The sequence below is a fragment of the Pelobates fuscus genome, chromosome 6, assembly GCF_036172605.1.
Source record: "Pelobates fuscus isolate aPelFus1 chromosome 6, aPelFus1.pri, whole genome shotgun sequence".
NCBI classification, from domain to species: domain Eukaryota; kingdom Metazoa; phylum Chordata; class Amphibia; order Anura; family Pelobatidae; genus Pelobates; species Pelobates fuscus.
Window position 1 is genome coordinate 44,834,379 of NC_086322.1, and position 18,200 is coordinate 44,852,578.

Consider the following 18,200-nt stretch of genomic DNA (forward strand, 5'->3'; position numbering starts at 1 on the left):
ATATATATATATATATATATATATATATAATATATATATATATATATCTCCTCTATCTCCTGATCAAACAAAACACACATTTGTGTGTAACTAGTAGTATTCAGAGTAGCGTTTGCCCCTCAACAGCCCTTATATAAACTCTTTAGCAATGCAGACAGTTTATAAGCCCATGGATTAACATTTGAGGTACTATCCTACTAGCAAGGGATCTTAACCGGTCATAACTCTAATTAAATAAGCACAAAAGTACAAGATTCCTAGCTATCGGAATCTACAGTGTGTCCACAGAACTCTGTATAGGGGGTAACCCTTGGATGTATACAAAACACTTGAACTGAGGGTGTTCCCTAGTGAAATAAGCTTTGGGAGCACCTAGAAAGGGATCTATGGGTGTTGCACATATATATATACAAGTTAAAAACCATCTTTATTATAGGGCATAAAACCCCCAATAAAAAAGTAAACTTAAATGTAACCCATCACAACTACGAAAAACACAGAGGGGAGACCTTAGTCTATATAAAAGAATAGGCAGGTTTAGAGTGGTATTAAGAAATAGAGAATCATACAATATTCTGAATTTCAGTAAATGAATTCTCTATGATCTATATTGGCACCATTAGATTTAGTCTTAATAATAGTTAATGAGTAACTGGAAAATATGTCCTCAATTGGAAAGATAGACTAAAACTCTGGATACTAAATAGAATTGCTCACAATACATAGCTTAGAATGGGATCACCCTCAGTTCGAGTGTTTTGTAACTCTAATTAAAGGCACAGCATACACCAACACATTCTCCACGACAAATTCTCACAAATATTCCTATTACCGGTATGCTGATAGGCTGATTAACAAAACAACTGGAACCAGGGGAAAACATGAAGATTGGCATTCATAGTTTGTAAAATTAAAATATTTCATAAGTAAAGGAAGGAGAAGCTGTTTTTAAGGCAGCTGAAAATGATTGTTGTGTAATAAGTTAGAACACTGTGAGATCCGTGCTGTATTTTAACTCGAAATGGGTTTGAGCGCATAGTGTAAACATTCTCATCATTGATATATCTTCCAGTACCTGGAGGGCAACTCGGCTGCGACCGGTAGCGAGATTAAAGATGAGTTAGAAGACTACACCCGAAGTGTGTTAAAAAAGTACAAGAAGAAGACAGAGTCCAAAACTGTAAGTATGCCGAATCCCTGACCACCGAAATCAGACCTCAAATGGACTGTCTGACATTAAGCAGATTCTCAGGTCAAAACGTCACCCAGGGCCTGCAGCCTTCCGCTTTTGTTGTGTTTCCCAGTGTTGAATTTAATCCCCGTATAATCCTCGCCACAATAGCAACTTTCAGGGTTATTTACCAGCGTGAGAATTCATAGTGAATATAGTTAATTAGGGAATCTTTCAATTTCTGTTACTTTCACCTTAAATTTGAAATTCCCTTTGAATTCTCCCTTTAGTGAGTAACCCTGTATGGGCTGAAACTGAATACAGATTGAATAATCGATTTAAAAGCCTTGCAGAATCTTAAAGCGTGCTACAGAGTACACACAAAAGGCCCGAATACACGAGCAGAATTATTAGGGTCCTGGTAAATGTGTATTGTAAATCAGACTGGTCCGTCAGGCATTTTGGATTTTATTCATTTTCTCCAGTGTGTGTTTCGTCTTGTTGTGAATCAGTTCAACGATGGTACAGAATACTAGCAATTGAAGGGCAGAGAGCAAAACTTCATTTAAAACATGTATAAATAAAATTGTACATTTTTCTTTTACATTAAATATCTTTTTATTTATTTTTTATTATTCATTAAGATTTAATTTTTTTTTTAACTATTTCTGCTAAAAGCATTATATTTAACTCCTTAAGGACAGAGGTAATTGACCTGAAATGTTCTGAATCAAAACAGTCTTGAAGTTGCACTATGTTTGTTCAACCATCTTTCAAGGATTTCTCTTCTCTAGGTGCACCCATACATATTGTATATATTTTAATAAATGAGATTATTTTTTTAACATCCAGTGCAACTAAAGAATAAAAACTTAAAATAGGTTTTTGCATCATTCCTTATTGTTAAATGCCTCATAAGTCTAAGAAGTAAATACATTTTTGGAAGTTAATGCTAACTCTATACCAACCCCTCATCCTCCCCAAAGCTTTATGAACCCTATCCCTGGGCGTTTAAGCCAAGTACAGGTAGGAGTAGGACATATTGACACATCTAATTGAGGTGGTTAAGGTGGAATACTGGTATCAATAGTACTATGAGGATTCTATAAATCCAGTTTTTTGTCTACTGATGTGAGATTTATAAGCGGTTACCAAGCATTACCAAGGGAAAGCTGAAATCTGCCACTTTACAGTTTTTAAATGTTGATTTTCTGCTTTTTATAATTTTGTCCATAACACGGCTGATTCCACTTCTGCTGTCCGTCTTTTAATTAGGTGAAGAATATCTGCATAGCCAGAAACAAGCTGATTGGAGATTTCTGGAAATTGGAAATGGCGTCTAAAAAATGTCCCAATTGCAGGTGAGCTGCCGTGACACACATTAAAGGAAGGGAAATCGGCTGGGCTCACAGGATGCTTTATTCTCAAAAGGTTAAAAGCGGCAATAATCTGGCTTAACATTGTCTTTATCCAGTTTGTTAAAGGCTCTGACTTGAGCTGAAATGTCGCTGCTTTTTACTCTTTGTGAATAGAACCTCCCAAGTGACTTTGCATCCTGTATGTCCAGTAATATTTAGCCATTTTTTTTTCCCAATGTATATTTTTATTGAAATTAGGTATGCATAAGCAGAACAGACACAATAGTAATACACTAGTAATGCACTGAGATACACTTAGTAATGCACTGAGAGACATTTACATTTTGATATGGAAAAGAGGTATGCAATGCACAATATAAGATACATATTTTACATCAAGTATGCCTAGTGATTGCAACAAATGTATAACATTACAACAAATCAAAAACATAATAGTACAGCAAATACATGACCGTATTGACCTTGTACAACTCGATGCCGCCTAATGTTGGAAAGCAAGGTCTGGACCACTTTAGATCTAGTGATGATTCCTGAGTAATATCAATAAACATAGTGTAATGATACATATATATTGGATACACTGCAACTCATGAACTCAACAGCCGGGACAAAATTCCCACTTACATCCTTGGGGATAGTAATTTAGCGGGACCCAGGGTGTGGGAAAAGCTGAGGGAACATAATGTACATGTTGAAGAGGCACTACTGAACAGTGCGTAAGCTAACCATAATTGTTTACCTGACGTAAGTCATAGCAGTGATAATATTACAAGTTGAAGCGCAATACGAAGATCGTCTGAGCTCTGCCAGTGTTTGTACGATGTGTCCGTAGACTACAGAGTAAAGTGGCCAGCATACGAGACCTACTTTGTAGATCATTCATTTTAATGTGAACTACAGCATTGCCGCTTTTAACCTGCTTCCCTTCCATAAGGACTTGCTAGTAATGGACATGTTATGCCCTGTCATTTTTCGACATTAGTTCTCCAGAGCATATTTAGCCATTTTCATGAGGTCACTCACATTTACACTACACTTTCATAGTGTTTACAGCAAATCTAAAGTCACCGAAACAAGATAAGCCCCCATTCCATGCTGTTACACCGGCTGGGAAACACTGAAGGGTATATCTACGGCAATGCTTGAATTAATGGGACTATCTTTAGTGGAAGATAGTCTGACAAGCTTATATTTTTATAGGTATTGCTGCAGATTTATACATGTAGATGACTGATATTAGAGAGAGTTAAAGGAACAGTCCAGCATTAGAAGTAAATATATGTATTTCTAACACTGGATTGTTGCAAATCCTGTTTAATTTTCCCCTAAAATACAGTGCTTACCTCTAATCCTGCAAGGGAAAGGTGCGCTCAGCCCCTGGCAGATGTGGCCCAGTGTGGCTCTCCTCCAGTACATGCTGCAGTGATATAGCGCTTCCTTTACAGAACCCTTCAATCCTTTGTTTCCTTATGAAAAGCTTTCACGTGGGGAAGAGCACTCTCCTATTTCTCATTAATCAGCTCTTTATAAAGTAAAACTAAGGGGACAGCCTTTTTAATCATAAAGCCCTTTTAACTATGTTTTGAGGGTCCGTTTAAGTACCTCTAGTCCTGGAACAGTTGCAGAAATACCATAATCTTTGCTAACAATAGCATTTTAAACTCTCTGGGGGGGAAAGGAATTAATGCTCATATACCTTACATGCTGAAGTACAAGGTCCTGGGAATTATTTTGCTTTAAAAGCTATTTTTGGAAATCCCAGTGTTTTAGAAGAAGCTAAGGGTGTGCATTGATCAAAGTTACAAGTCTCTGTCAGTGCTTGCTAAATCACCAGTCTCTTTTTGTTGTAGTTGTTATGAATGCTGGTATATCCGATATATTCGGTTCCTCCCGAACTGCTCCCTGGACCTGAGAGGGCACAGGGACAATGTACATACTGTAGGAAACAGTGCAACAAATGCTAATGCCGGTCATTGATTATGGGAATGTCGTGTATGCACCCGCACCGCAAACCCACCTTAATAAACTTAATACGTTATATAATTCGTTCTGCCGCTTTGTACTAGAATGTAATTACTTTACCCACCACTGTGACATGCTAAAAGAGCTAAACTGGCTGTCGCTGGAATCCAGACGCACTCTTCAACTTTCCAGCCTTGTGCATAAGAGTATTTCTGGGAAGCGCCCACCCTACCTGAGTAGAATTCTCTCCCCGGCTGTTCCCACCTCCTAAAACCTCAGATCCAGTACTAGCACGATATTTTGCATATTGCAATACAAAAATAAAGTGGCTTGATCCTCATTTTCCTAAAGAGTACCGCAATTATGGAATAACATCAGGGACACAGTCAAATCTTCATTCAATCTAAAATCTTTTAAGAGATATATGACATCATACCTGAGCACAGAATGCATCGGTTATGGTTGAATATATTATTTACCTGTTATGTATTAAAGTTTTATATATATAATATGTGTGTGTGTGTGTGTGTGTGTGTGTGTATATATATATATATATATATATATATATATATATAGCTGCAAAAAACTGCCGCTCACCGGACTTGTAAAAATCCAAATTTTATTGAAAAAAGGTTAAAAAAGAGACCAACGTTTCAGTCCCCGCTCGGGACTTTCCTCAGGGTAACAGAACAATAAATACAATGTCAACATACCAACAATATATAGGTAAATCTAATTGGTAAAACTCACCCAGGTGCAGTGAAAACGTGTAGACCGTGTACTATAGCCCTTCCGGGTATGCGCGCGCACACCCGCTGAGGCTCCTCCCACTATACGTGCACGTGATACGTGCTGTGACGTGCCATATGTCTATAGTTGCTAAGTAACATATTGTGTCCACAGTCTGCAGGCTGGGCGAAGAAATGGTGAAAGGTCTTAGACAGTGTGCTATCATGCAAAGATACACCTCCTTGACACTAATGTGCCCAAAATCCATAACCTAAATAACACATACTATATAATCTTAAACATGTGTTGGAAAAATATATTTACAGAATCCAAAAAATAGTGTATGTTCCGCAATAATACAGAACTTAATAGTGAATGTAATGAATGGCCATAGATATTTAGTGGTATATATGACCCAAGTGCAGTGTCAAAAATGTGTGTACCGCTATGACACAGTTCACATTCATGAACAATAATCAATGAGCTCGTAGTTATAAGTATGCCCCTGTATAAATATCACCAGTGTGAATAACATACTTTACAATGTGGGGTATACTACCACTATATATAATACTAGTGTACATACTAAATATCGAAAAATAGATATCAAAATAGATATAGAAACACTCTATACCGGGTGAATATAATAAGTGAAAAAATATTAATATTAATACCTCATGGTACGTATCGCTCTATATAATGAGAGCCATTACCCGAGTACACTATACATCATAATACATAACTTTAAAATAATACACTCTAAAAATGATACAAGCTATAGGAGTTAAATAAATGCATAATATGGGATATTTTCATTCAACCCCTTCGGAGCCATGGTTCCCAACTGATAAATCCAAAACGCTTCTTTTTGGAGCAGCATCCGTCCCCTGTTACCACCCCTTTTAGGGCAAGGTACATGGTCTATACTCACAAATTTGAGTGAGGATAATGGATGTGCTTTCTCCAAGAAATGTTTGGCCACCGGTTTGTCAGATTGGCCATCTCGATAGGCCAGCCTGATACTTGACCGGTGGCCACGTATGCGTTCACATATAGGGGTCTCCGTCTTACCCACATAATAAAGCCCACATGGGCACATGAGCTTATAGATGACATAGGGTGTCTTGCAGGTAATGGTGTGCCTGATGTCATACGTCTTGTTGGTGTGAGGATGACAAAACTTCTTGGAAGGGATCATGTGTCCACAAGTAACACACCCCAGGCAACGTACACAGCCCCGTATATTGGACTTCAATGCCTTCGTGTAACTATGCACTGGATCCGTGTGTACCAACATGTCACGTAGATTTTGGTTTCTTCTATAGCAGATCATTGGCTGTTCCTTGAAGATCTTTGGCAGAGAGTCATCTGTGGATACCATCTTCCAGTTGTCCTTAATTAGTGCCGTGACCTTATCTGCAGAGTTGTGGAAAGTCAATGGAAACAGCATACGATGTGAAGAGTGAGCCTTATCCTTACTCGGGGCTCTTCTGGCTTGGATGAGTGCTTCTTGTAGCACCCTATCTGCATAGCCTCTATTCACAAACTTCTGGGTCATTGATTTCAATTGTATCTCTGCTGTCTCAGTATTTGAGTTGTTCCGTATAACCCTCTGATATTGCGCCTTGGGTATGGATTTTTTCAAAGCCCATGGGTGTGCACTCTGAGCGTGCAGTAGGGTGTTTCTGTCAGTTGGTTTTGAAAACAAGGTGTACTCAATTCCTTTAGTTCCATAAGACAGTTCCAAATCCAGGTATTGGACTGCATGTTCACTGATATTAGAGGTGAACCTAATCGGTGTAGGCAGCTGATTCAGTGTATCCACCATATTCTGGGCTTGTTCTGTCGTGCCGTTCCAAATTATAAGCAGATCATCAATGTAGCGGTAGTACCCCATTATTGATCTTGCATATGGGGTTAGTATATGTTGTATTTCATACATATACATGTATGCATTCGCATATCTTGGTGCTACTGCCGATCCCATAGAGGTTCCTGCTGTTTGTAGGTACCACTTTTCTTCAAACCTGAAGTAGTTATTGCTCAAAATAAACAACAATAGCTCAAGTGCCGCTTCTATCGGGGGGCCTTGGTATAATGATGTGTTACATAACACTTGCCGCATCGCCTCTACCCCTTCTGTGTGGGGGATGACTGTGTATAAATTGGATACATCCATAGTGATGAAAATCGGTGTTGTATCCTCAAACGTCAAGGCTTTAAGGTGTATTAATAAAGACTGTGTGTCTTTGACACAAGTATATAAGGCTTCAACTGGATTCTTAAAGAGAAAATCAAGCCACTGTGCAATAGGTTCAAGTATGCCGTCAATGGCTGAGACGATGGGTCTCCCAGGTGGTCTCTGAGCATTTTTATGTATTTTAGGAATACTGTATATTACCGGAGTGCGGGGATGGGTTTTGTTCAAGAACTGATATAATTGTGTATCTATATATCCGGCTCTTAAAGACATGTCCAATATGTCTACCAGTTTCTTCTGTATTTCTGCCGTGGGATCTCCCTTTAGTTGGAAATACGTGTCACTGTCCATCAGCTGTCTTTTCAAGTCATCAGAATAATGTCCATAGTCCATAAGGACGATACCGCCTCCCTTATCCGCATGGCGGATAGCTATGGTGGAATCATTAGACAGTTCCTTAAGTAAAGATCGCTCTTGTTTGGTTATGTTATGCTGTGGTTTAAATCTGCGAGACAGAATATCCTGGGACATCTTAGCAGTAGACGATAAAAAAGTTTTAATAGTATGTTTGGTACTATGCGGATCAAATGTGGACCTGATCTTGAATCTGCCGGTTCCCGTCTCAGACATGGAAGACTGCTGTATTGGAGTGTGTTGAAAAAACTCCTTAAGTCTCATTTGTCTCCCAAATCGAAATAATTCAGTGCTCCATTTGAATGTGTTAGGGCCACATGTAGGTATAAACGACAGCCCCTTGCTTAAAATGCTTATTTCAATAGAGCTGAGGGGTCTTTGGGAGAGGTTGAAAATGGGATTTACCTCCTGAGCGGCGGTTTCCCCTTTGGCGCCGGGTTTGTTCTTACGGCCTCTCCTGATCCTATGTCTTCGTCTCCTCGGTTTCTGCTTCTGGTCATAGTCCCTGTGCCCACCTTCCCTAAAAAAGGACTGGGTTCTGATTGTACGTCACTCTCAGATGCTGACTCCCCTGATGTAATATCCACCGTAGGGATATTGGGGCGCACAATTCTCTTCCTAAACCTTCTGGGTCTAGGAGGGCGGTCACCTGCAAGCCATCGGTATACTCGATGATCGTGATAATCTTGCTGTACTCTTTCAAACTTCTGTTTTTTGAATTTCACCAACTCTGTTTTATATTTGAGTACTTCTGTCTTAAGCTGCTGCTGTATCTTGGCTCCTTCACTGGAGGCTAGTAATACTGAGTGTTCTATTTCCAACTCCACTATATTACGCTTAACATCTACCAGATCAGATTTAACGTCTTTGATGGCTATAAGCATAAGATCCAGTGAGGCCCTATTGAGTACATGAGTCCAGTCTCTACATACTGTGGCCTTAAGCCTCCCTATGGTGGGTATATTAAGCAGTCTGAATCCTCGAGGGATCATCTTAGCCTTGTAGTAATCAGACAGAAAAATACCATGTAGGTCTAAATCTGTGCTTTTTTTGTGTAGCCGGAGTAGCTTGGGTGAGTTTTACCAATTAGATTTACCTATATATTGTTGGTATGTTGACATTGTATTTATTGTTCTGTTACCCTGAGGAAAGTCCCGAGCGGGGACTGAAACGTTGGTCTCTTTTTTAACCTTTTTTCAATAAAATTTGGATTTTTACAAGTCCGGTGAGCGGCAGTTTTTTGCAGCAATATTTCTATTGGAGTTCATGCCTGGCACCCGGCGCAGTGGATACATAATTAAGCGTGAGTGCGGGGGATTATCAAATGTGTTATTTATATATATATATATATATATATATATATATATATATATATATATATATATATATATATATATATATATATATATATAAACAACGAAGAATCCAAGATGCACTCTCAGGACTTGTGAAAAACAGTGTTCGTTTTATTTTAAGTCATATACAAACGGATGAACCAACGTTTCGACCTCTGCAGGTCTTTTTCAAGGTTGCAGAGGTCGAAACGTTGGTTCATCCGTTTGTATATGACTTAAAATAAAACGAACACTGTTTTTCACAAGTCCTGAGAGTGCATCTTGGATTCTTCGTTGTTTATACATATTGAACGCTTTGGCAGTTGCACCCAGGCGGATTTACTGGATCACAAGTAAGGAGAGTGCCAAGCCATTTATCTTTTTATATATATATATATATATATATATATATATATATATATATATATATATATATATATATATATATATATATATATATTTATTACGTATATAGTTTGTATATCGTATCCTATTGTTACAATGCAATGTTTTGTGGACACAGGACATACTTGAAAATGAGAGAAATATCAATGTATCCTTCCTGGTAAAATATTTTATAAATAAATAAATATAGAATTTTATGGGTGAATGATTTCCTTGTCGCATGGGAACAAAGTTGGTCATAATTTCTACAAATACAAAGTCTTTTTTTTTTTTTTGTACTTCTTAAAGGGACACTATACACCAGTGTATTTGTTCTGGTGAGTAAAATCATTCCCTTCAGGGTTTTTGGAGTAAACAATGTCTTTTCAGAGAAAATGCAGTGTTTACATTACAGCCTAGTGATAACTTCACTGGCCACTCCTCAGATGGCTACTAGAGGTGTTTCCTGGGGCAGTCCTGCACGCTGTGCAGCACTGTCATTCAGTGTCTCCACCCTCTGTATGGATACACTGAACTTACCTTATAGAGATACATTGATTCAATGAGGAGATGCTGTGTTTGGCTTGTGCTTGCTCTGCCCCGATCTGCCTCCTTCAGTCTTAGCCAATCCTGTGGGGAAGCATTGGGATTGGCTCAGAGAATCACTTCTGATGAAGTCAGCCAAGCAGCCTGATCAAGGGGAATAGGTAACTGCTGCCAAGTAAGATTTTACTATATTGAGGGGGTTTTAAAACAATAGGGTCAGGAATATGTGACCCTATAGTGTTCCTTTAAACATATTAAAATGTACATATACAATAAGAGGAGGCCAAATGTAGATCCTTCGCTGCTAGAATTAAAAAATTCAACGCTGGATTGCCAGCTTTAAGGGTGTATACGTGTCATTAGAGGTTTAGTTCGGTTACATCAGGAGATCTACCTGTGAGCATCCATGGAGTTTGCCAATTCTGGGGCAGAGTTCTAAGAATCTAGCAGTCTCAATGAACATTCCGTTTGATTTCATGGTACCTGCTCAAATTGATGGAAGCAGATGCCCAAAAGGCAGATCCCCCAGATGTTTTTCAAGCTACAGTTTCCATGATGCCTTGGCATTCTAAAGGCATGCAAAGAATCATGGGAGGTGTAGTTCTACAACATCTGGGGATATACCTTATGGAAACCCCCTGATCTAGGTTAACACCACAATCTCGTAGGAGGTATTTGAGCGTTTTTTCTCTTTTTTTCATTTTCTTTCCTTTTTATGTATTTTGCCATTATTAAATGAAAGCTTTAATCTTGTTTATTTTTGTCTGTAGGGCTCCAAAGTCAGTAGTGAGAAAAGAACACAACAGCAAGTTAACCATCATAATGGCTAAACCAACTAAAAAGTCCAAAGATGACTTGGAGAAAGGTGACCTTCCAGAAGGTGAGTGTATGGTCATTCTGTCTGAGTCAAATTTCCCTTTGTGTCACCAAAATACTCCCATTTGCTAAGCACAGAATTTAAATGTAAACAAACTGTTTAATTCTACTAGTTCTCTAGTATTCAATCGATACTATTCCTTCGAAACTCTCTGTATTCACTAGTAACCCATTGCTAACCAAATTGCGTCAAATGGATTTCATTACCGTAGTAAGAGTCATCTTAAAGTGGGCAAAAAAAATAAATAAAAAATAAATAAAAGCTACAACTAAGGTAAGAGTAGAGTTTAAGTAGATTTCAATTTGAAGTATTGTTATAATATATATATTGTTATAATATTAAAGTCTACCATAACCACTACATTGTAATTAATTATAGTGACTTTAGACTGTGCTTGCTATCCCCTATTCTTGCACTTTAACTAAACCGAGGGCAGCAGCACAGCCCCATTTTCTGCTGTTGCGAAAGATGACCGCAACATCCATTCCATCCATGTTTTAACATCATTGTCTGAGCGGTTCAGTGGTACGCAGTTTCTTACTGACTAACCAGACATACTGCGGCTTTTATCAGCTTCAAATATGATGAGCTTTTTGTGTTTTTTCCTTTCCTTTCTTTCAGTGTTTGATGCGACAGAATTAAGCAAACGAGGTTATTTAACTGCCAACAGCACCAAGGAGCACATAGAGGCCTTGTGGGAAAATGAAGGTAATCCATTTTATTAAAATTATTTTTCTATATGGAAAGTGGCTGGACCATTCCCTCCCTTATGTCTTGGTGTCCCTGGGACTTGATAAGTATCCTGGGGAGTTTGTGGCCTAGCTGCCCTATATAGGAGGGTAGGAACTGAAGAAAGCCTAACCCCTTTCTAGATTTTCTACGCTTCCTGTCAAGCATGAGAGAGGGCAAATATCCAATGCTTGGTACTGCCACTTTTTATTGTTTTATATATTTTTTTTATTGTGTAAATAAGTGAAAATTTAATTTTTGCCTATCTTTTGGATGTCCGCAAAAAGAACTCTGTCATGGATAACAAGACTGTCTGTCTGTCTTCTTGCGTGTTTCTCCCTCCCCCCACACCTCCACATGGTTTTTAAACTCGTGCACGATTGTGCAAATTGTTGCCCTCTGACACATTTTGCTATTAGCAGGCTGTTTTGATTTACATTTTGTCTTTGTTTTTTCTTCTAAGGCTTTTTCTTGAAGTACCTATTTTCTGGAATGGGATTCGGAAAGAAATCCATATTTACTCCAGACATGTTTTTTATGGACCTTATTGTGGTTCCTCCTGCAAGGTAATGTGAAAGATATCCGTTGCAATTCGTTATTACAGGCCCTGTTAAAATATAATGTTTTGTGTGCTTCCCCTCTGAAAGGAAGGCTAATAAATAAACATGACTTAGAAATGGCTCAATGCACATCTTTATCACTTACATAATTCTTCTACAAACTAGAATTGGAATGATGTTAAGCCTTCAGCTGTCAGATGTAATGGCCTGAGATATTCTGTGTGTATTTAATAAATAATATATATGAGCTCTCCTAAATTTTTCCTCCGAGCTCTCTCTGGCAATTGTGTAATGGAAATAAATGTAAATTGAGAACATACAACATGCATGATGGGTCCTCCTTTTTATTTATTAATTTCTTTTTTGGGCCAGGTACCGTCCCATTAACCGGCTCGCAGATCAGATGTTTACCAACGGGCAGACGGTTAATTTGCAGGCGGTCCTAAAAGATGTCTCACTGATACAGAAACTTCTGGCCGTGATAGCCCAGGATCAGGGCAAAACCCAGGAACTGACAGAAACCGAATCCGTTTTGGTAAGATGCCCAGAATAATGTTTCGGTACATGCTCTGTACGAACTGTTTAATAAAAACCTTGCTGAAATGAGGCTTCTCTGGGTGTCTTGGTCGGTGACAAAAAACCCCAAAAATTATCGTGATGAAATTGTCTAAATTTGCCAAATAAGCAATAAACCAATTGCATATTAAAGGGATGCTCATTAAAAATAATATTTTATTTAGGCATGTTCCTTTTTCTTTTTAGAATAGACTGTCTCTTTAAGTAGTGATAGCTTTTGTACCAAGTATTACTTCCTGGGCTACGTGCACAGTTTCTGTAATAATTTAATGTGAATGTTATCACCCAGCAATGCTTGCGTTATTCCAAATCACATGAAACCACCTCTATTGTGATTGGCCGAGGACCTCCCTTTTACTACCGTATATGCCCTCAATGATATAAATTGATCTTATCGATCCGAGATTATTATTATTAATATTATTCTTATTTATATAGCGCCATCAAATTCCGTAGCGCTGTACAATGGGTGGACTAACAGACCTGTAATTGTAACCAGACAATTGGACGCACAGGAACAGAGGGGTTGAGGGCCATGCTCAATGATCTTTTGTGCTAGAGGGAGTGGGGTATAGTGACACAAAAGGTATAAGTAGGGGTAATGAAATAGGTTGCTAGAAAAGTATTCACTAGGAACTTAGTAGGTTATTTTTGACAGTTGCAAGAGAGGAGTCGTGGGGGGGGGGGGGGGGGGAGGAGGAATGAAACCACGCTAACAGTTTAAATTATATGCTTTCCTGAAGAAGTGAGTTTTCAAAGATTTTTTTGAAGGAGTGGAGACTGGGTGAAAGTCTAACGGAGAAGGGAAGGGAGTTCCACAGAAAATGTGCCGTCTTGGAGACGAGCATCAGATGTGGGAGTATTAGGGAGGATAAGTAGGCTGGAGCAACATTATGTAGGTACTTGTAAGCAAGCACCAGAATCTTAAATTGAGCCATATATCCAACTGGAAGCCAATGTAGGGACTGATAGAGGGGGAAGGAGTGGGAGGTGCGGGCGGACAGGAAAATGAGCCTCGCCGCATTCATTATAGATTGCAGCGGTGCAATCTGGGAACACGTAAGACCACTGAGAAGAGGGTTGCAGTAGTCAAGGTGAGAAAGAACAATGGCATGGAGCAGCACCTTAGTCGCGTCTGGTGTTAATTAGGGGAGGATGCAAGCTATGTTTTTGAGATGGAAGCAGCAGGATTTAGCGATCGACTGGACATGAGGGGTGAAGGAGAGGTTGGAGTCAAAGAGAACACCTAGGCAGCGAGCCTGCGAGGCAGAGGTGATTGTGGCACCGTTGACTTGGAGGGAGACAGACATGGGAGTAGCAACACTTGAGGCTAGAAGTTCTGTTTTGGACAGGTAGACCGAGATTACAGAGAATGAGAAGAAGCTGTTGATGATCAACAGTGTCAAAGGCAGCAGAAAGATCAAGGGGAATTAGGATAGAGTAATGGCTATGAGATTTAGCAGCAATTAAATTGGTGGATACTTTGGTTAAAGCTTTTTCAACAGAGTGACGAGCTCGAAATTCAGACTGAAGCGGGTCAAGCAGAGAGTTGAATTTGAGGAAGTCTGTCAATCTCGCATACACAACTCTCTCAAGGATCTTGGAGGCAAACGGCAGTAGCGATATATAGGGCGGTAGTTGGATGGGGAGTTGGGGTCAAGGTTGGGCTTAAGGTTGGGCTTTTTCAGAATTGGCATTATGGTTGCATGCTTGAAGGGTGAAGGAAAGGGAGAGAATGAAAATTTTAGTGAGAAGGAGACAGGGTGCGGATAACATATGAGGGAATAGGATCGAGGGAACAGGTGGTGGGGTGGGAGAAACGGAGCAGTGCAGAAACGGAGCAGTGCAGAAACCTCTTCCGTTGTAGTAGGTGTGAATGAAGTGAAGTGAGTGGTGTTGGGTGATGTATTGGAAGGGGAGGGAGAGAGGTTAGAGATCTATTCCCTGACTGTAGAAATCTTCTCAGTGACGTGAGTTGCAAAGTTTGAGGCGGACAGGGTGGTAGGAGGAGGGGGAGCAACAGGGCGAAAAAGAGCATTCAAAGTGTTAAATAGGCATTTGGGTTGGCGGGACAGTGTGCTTGTCAGGGTGTTGAAGTCATTTACTTTTGCAGAGGAAAGAGCCAGGCTGTAAATATAAATTTATAGTGGAGGAAGTTAGGTGCAGAGTGAGACTTTCTCCAACAGCGTTCAGCAGTTATGGAACATTTTTGGAGATATCGGGTTAACTTGGTGTGCCAGGGATGTAATTGGGAATGCTTGCTGCGTTTAAATGTATGAGGTGCCATGATGTCTAGTTGAGAGGAGAGAGTGGAGTTGTAGAGTGAGGTTGCAGAGTTAGGGCAAGTTAGATTTGAGATGGGTAAAAGGAGCGTTTGGAGAAATGCTGGAGATCAAGGCAGTGGAGGTTTCTTTGAGGGTGGTAAATTTGGGTACGGGGTATGCCGATGTCAAAGGTCAGGAGATGGTGGTCAGATAGAGGAAATAGAACATTGGAGAGATTAGAGGTAGTACAGAGATTGGTGAAGATGACGTAAAGAGTGTTTCCTGCTCTATGAGTTGCCGAAGTAGACCACTGTGTAAGGCCGAAGGGGGAGGTTACAGAGAGCAGACAGGAGGCATCAGGGCAGTTGAGTTATTGATTGGGATGTTAAAGTCCCCAAGTGTAAGGGAAGGAGTGCTAGAGGAGAGAAAGTGGGGTAGCCAGGAAGAAAAGTGTTCAATGAATAGCCTCTGATGACCGGTGGGGCGATAGATGATTGCCATTCTTAAAGGAGTGGGCTTAAATATGCGGACAGTGTGAACTTCAAAAGAAGTAAAGGATAGGATAAACCTGAGAATGACCTGCACGGTAACCAATCTTTGGCTTGGCTACTATTTTTGTTAATTAATTTATTTTTACATTTTAGTAATGTGCTTCAGAGGTTTTAAGATTTTTTTTTTTTTTTTTTTAAATATAGTTGAATTTGCATTATCAGATCTAAGAATTTAATTCACAACTTGAACCTGATTTCTTCATTCTGATTCACTGCTCATTGTGTTTGAATCTTTTTAACTTTTTTTTTTCTTTTTTTTTGTTCAACTAGTGTAAAGTCAGCAAATTTTATTTGATTGTTTTGCCCAATAAGACATTTTATATGAGAAATGTAAAGATAAATAATTGAAACCATAGATGTGGCTTACAGCTCCAGATGATCTAACGAGGAATTCTGTTATTTCGCTGGTTGACACTAGAGGGCACTGTAACATTAGCTCATGTGCTTTGGTCACAGCAACTCTGGTGACCTAGTGATGGCCATTTTAAAAGCACCATAACCACTTCAATTTCCTACATATGTGGATGCCATTCATTGGCTGAGCTTGTCAGCTGACACACTTGGCTAATGTTTGATGTCCAAAGTTGGGACAGAATTAATATTGTTAATGCAGTGTAACTCGTGTAATGTCAATATGCCAAGCTAGGGCATGGCAGTCTGTGCCCAGCTAACAGTTTGTCTGTGTTAGGCTGCTTTAATGAACACAGATGGCACTAGGTGCTTGCTGGTAACATAACCACTACAAAAGGCTGTAGTGGTTATGGTAGTTATAGTATACTTTAACAGTTCTTATACCTGGACGTGCTGTTGTTTAATATATATATATATATACACACACACACACACACACACTTGGCCAATCTCACCTCCTCTGTGCATCTCCATTCCATAGCTAAATTGCAGCCCCTTTTAACCCGATCATCTCTGTCTTCCACAGTCTTAAAATCAGAGTTAAAAATCTCCCTGTTGGAAACCAGAACAGTTCTCAGTTTCAAGTAACCCCTTCAGCAACATGGTATGGGGGTATGGGGGGTGGGAGGGAGAGGGGACCTGCAGTGCCAAGATAACACCACTGTTTTAACCTTTACCACTTTAGCTGGAAGGTTATTCAATGCATCCACTACCCTCTAAGTAAAGTAATACTTCCTACTATTAGTTTTAAATCTTTTCCCCTCTAATTTAAGACAATGTCCTCTTGTTGTGGTAGTTTTTTCTTCTTTTAAATATAGTCTCCTCCTTTACTATGTTGATTCCCTTTATGTATTTAAATGTTTCTATCACATCTCCCCTGTCTCATCTTTCCTCCACTCCACTTTCTCCTCTCAACTAGACATCATGGCACCTCCTACATTTAAATGCAGCAAGAGTTCCCAATTACAACCCTGGCACACCAAGCTGACCCAATATTTCCAAAAATGTTCCAGAACTGCTGAACGCTGTTGGAGAAAGTCTCACTCTGCACCAGACTTCCTCAACTATAAATTTATGCTGCACTCCTACATCCTGGCTCTTACCTCTGCAAAAGTAAATGACTTCAATACTCTCATAAGCGCACTCTCCCGCGAACCCAAATGCCTATTTCACACCTTTAATGCTCTCCTTCGCCCTGTTACTCCCCCTCCTCCTACCAGCCTGTCCGCCTCAAACTTTGCAACTCACTTCACTGACAAGATTTCTACAGTCAGGGAAGAGATCTCTAACCTCCCTCCCCTTCCAATACATCACCCAACCCCACTCCCTCCGCTGTTCTATGCTCATTCCCACCTATTACAACAGAAGAGGTTTCTGCTCTGCTCCGGTCCTCACGCCCCACCACCTGTTCCCTCGATCCTATATCCTATTCCCTCATATGTCCTCCGCACTCTGTCTCCCTCTCTTGCTCTTCCTCTCACTAAAATTTTCAATCTCTCCCTTTCCTCCGGCTCATTTCCTTCACCCTTCAAGCATGCAACCATAACTCCGATTCTGTAAAAGCCCAGCCGTGACCCCTGCTCCCCATCCAACTACCGCCCTACATCGCTACTGCCATTTGCCTCCAAGATCCTTGAGAGAGTTGTGTATGCGAGATTGGCAGACTTCCTTGAATCCAGCTTGACCCACTTCAGTCTGGATTCCGCACTCGTCACTCTGTTGAAACAGCTGTGACAAAAATATCCAACGATTTAATCGCTGCTAAATCTTGCGGCCTTTACTCTATCCTAATTCTCCTTGATCTTTTTGCTGCCTTTGACACTGTTGATCTTCAACAGCTTCTTCTCATTCTCCGTAATCTCGGTCTACGAGATACTGCTCTCTCCTGGTGCTCCTCCTACCTCTACCAGCACTTTTTCAGTGTTTCTTTCTGTGGCTCTGCCTCTTCTCCCCAATCCCTCTCTGTTGGCATTCCCCAAGGTTCTGTCCTTGGTCCCCTACTGTTCTCTATCTATACTGCCTCCCTTGGTAAACTCATCAGCTCCTTTGGCTTCCATTATCATTTATATGTAAATGACACACAAATCTACCTGTCCTCTCCTGATCTCTCTCC

General features: G+C 40.0%; 1 protein-coding gene across 1 annotated transcript in view; it reads left to right on the top strand.

Moving 5' to 3' along the window:
- The window catches only part of POLR1A (RNA polymerase I subunit A), a 107,309-nt gene that overhangs the window by 10,284 nt on the left and 78,825 nt on the right, over window positions 1–18,200 (top strand). Inside the window, exons 4-9 of the mRNA XM_063457643.1 lie at window positions 1,073–1,180; window positions 2,447–2,532; window positions 10,890–10,999; window positions 11,618–11,704; window positions 12,189–12,291; window positions 12,658–12,820. Coding sequence (XP_063313713.1) covers window positions 1,073–1,180; window positions 2,447–2,532; window positions 10,890–10,999; window positions 11,618–11,704; window positions 12,189–12,291; window positions 12,658–12,820 — 657 coding nt within the window. The remainder of the gene's footprint in view (window positions 1–1,072; window positions 1,181–2,446; window positions 2,533–10,889; window positions 11,000–11,617; window positions 11,705–12,188; window positions 12,292–12,657; window positions 12,821–18,200) is intronic.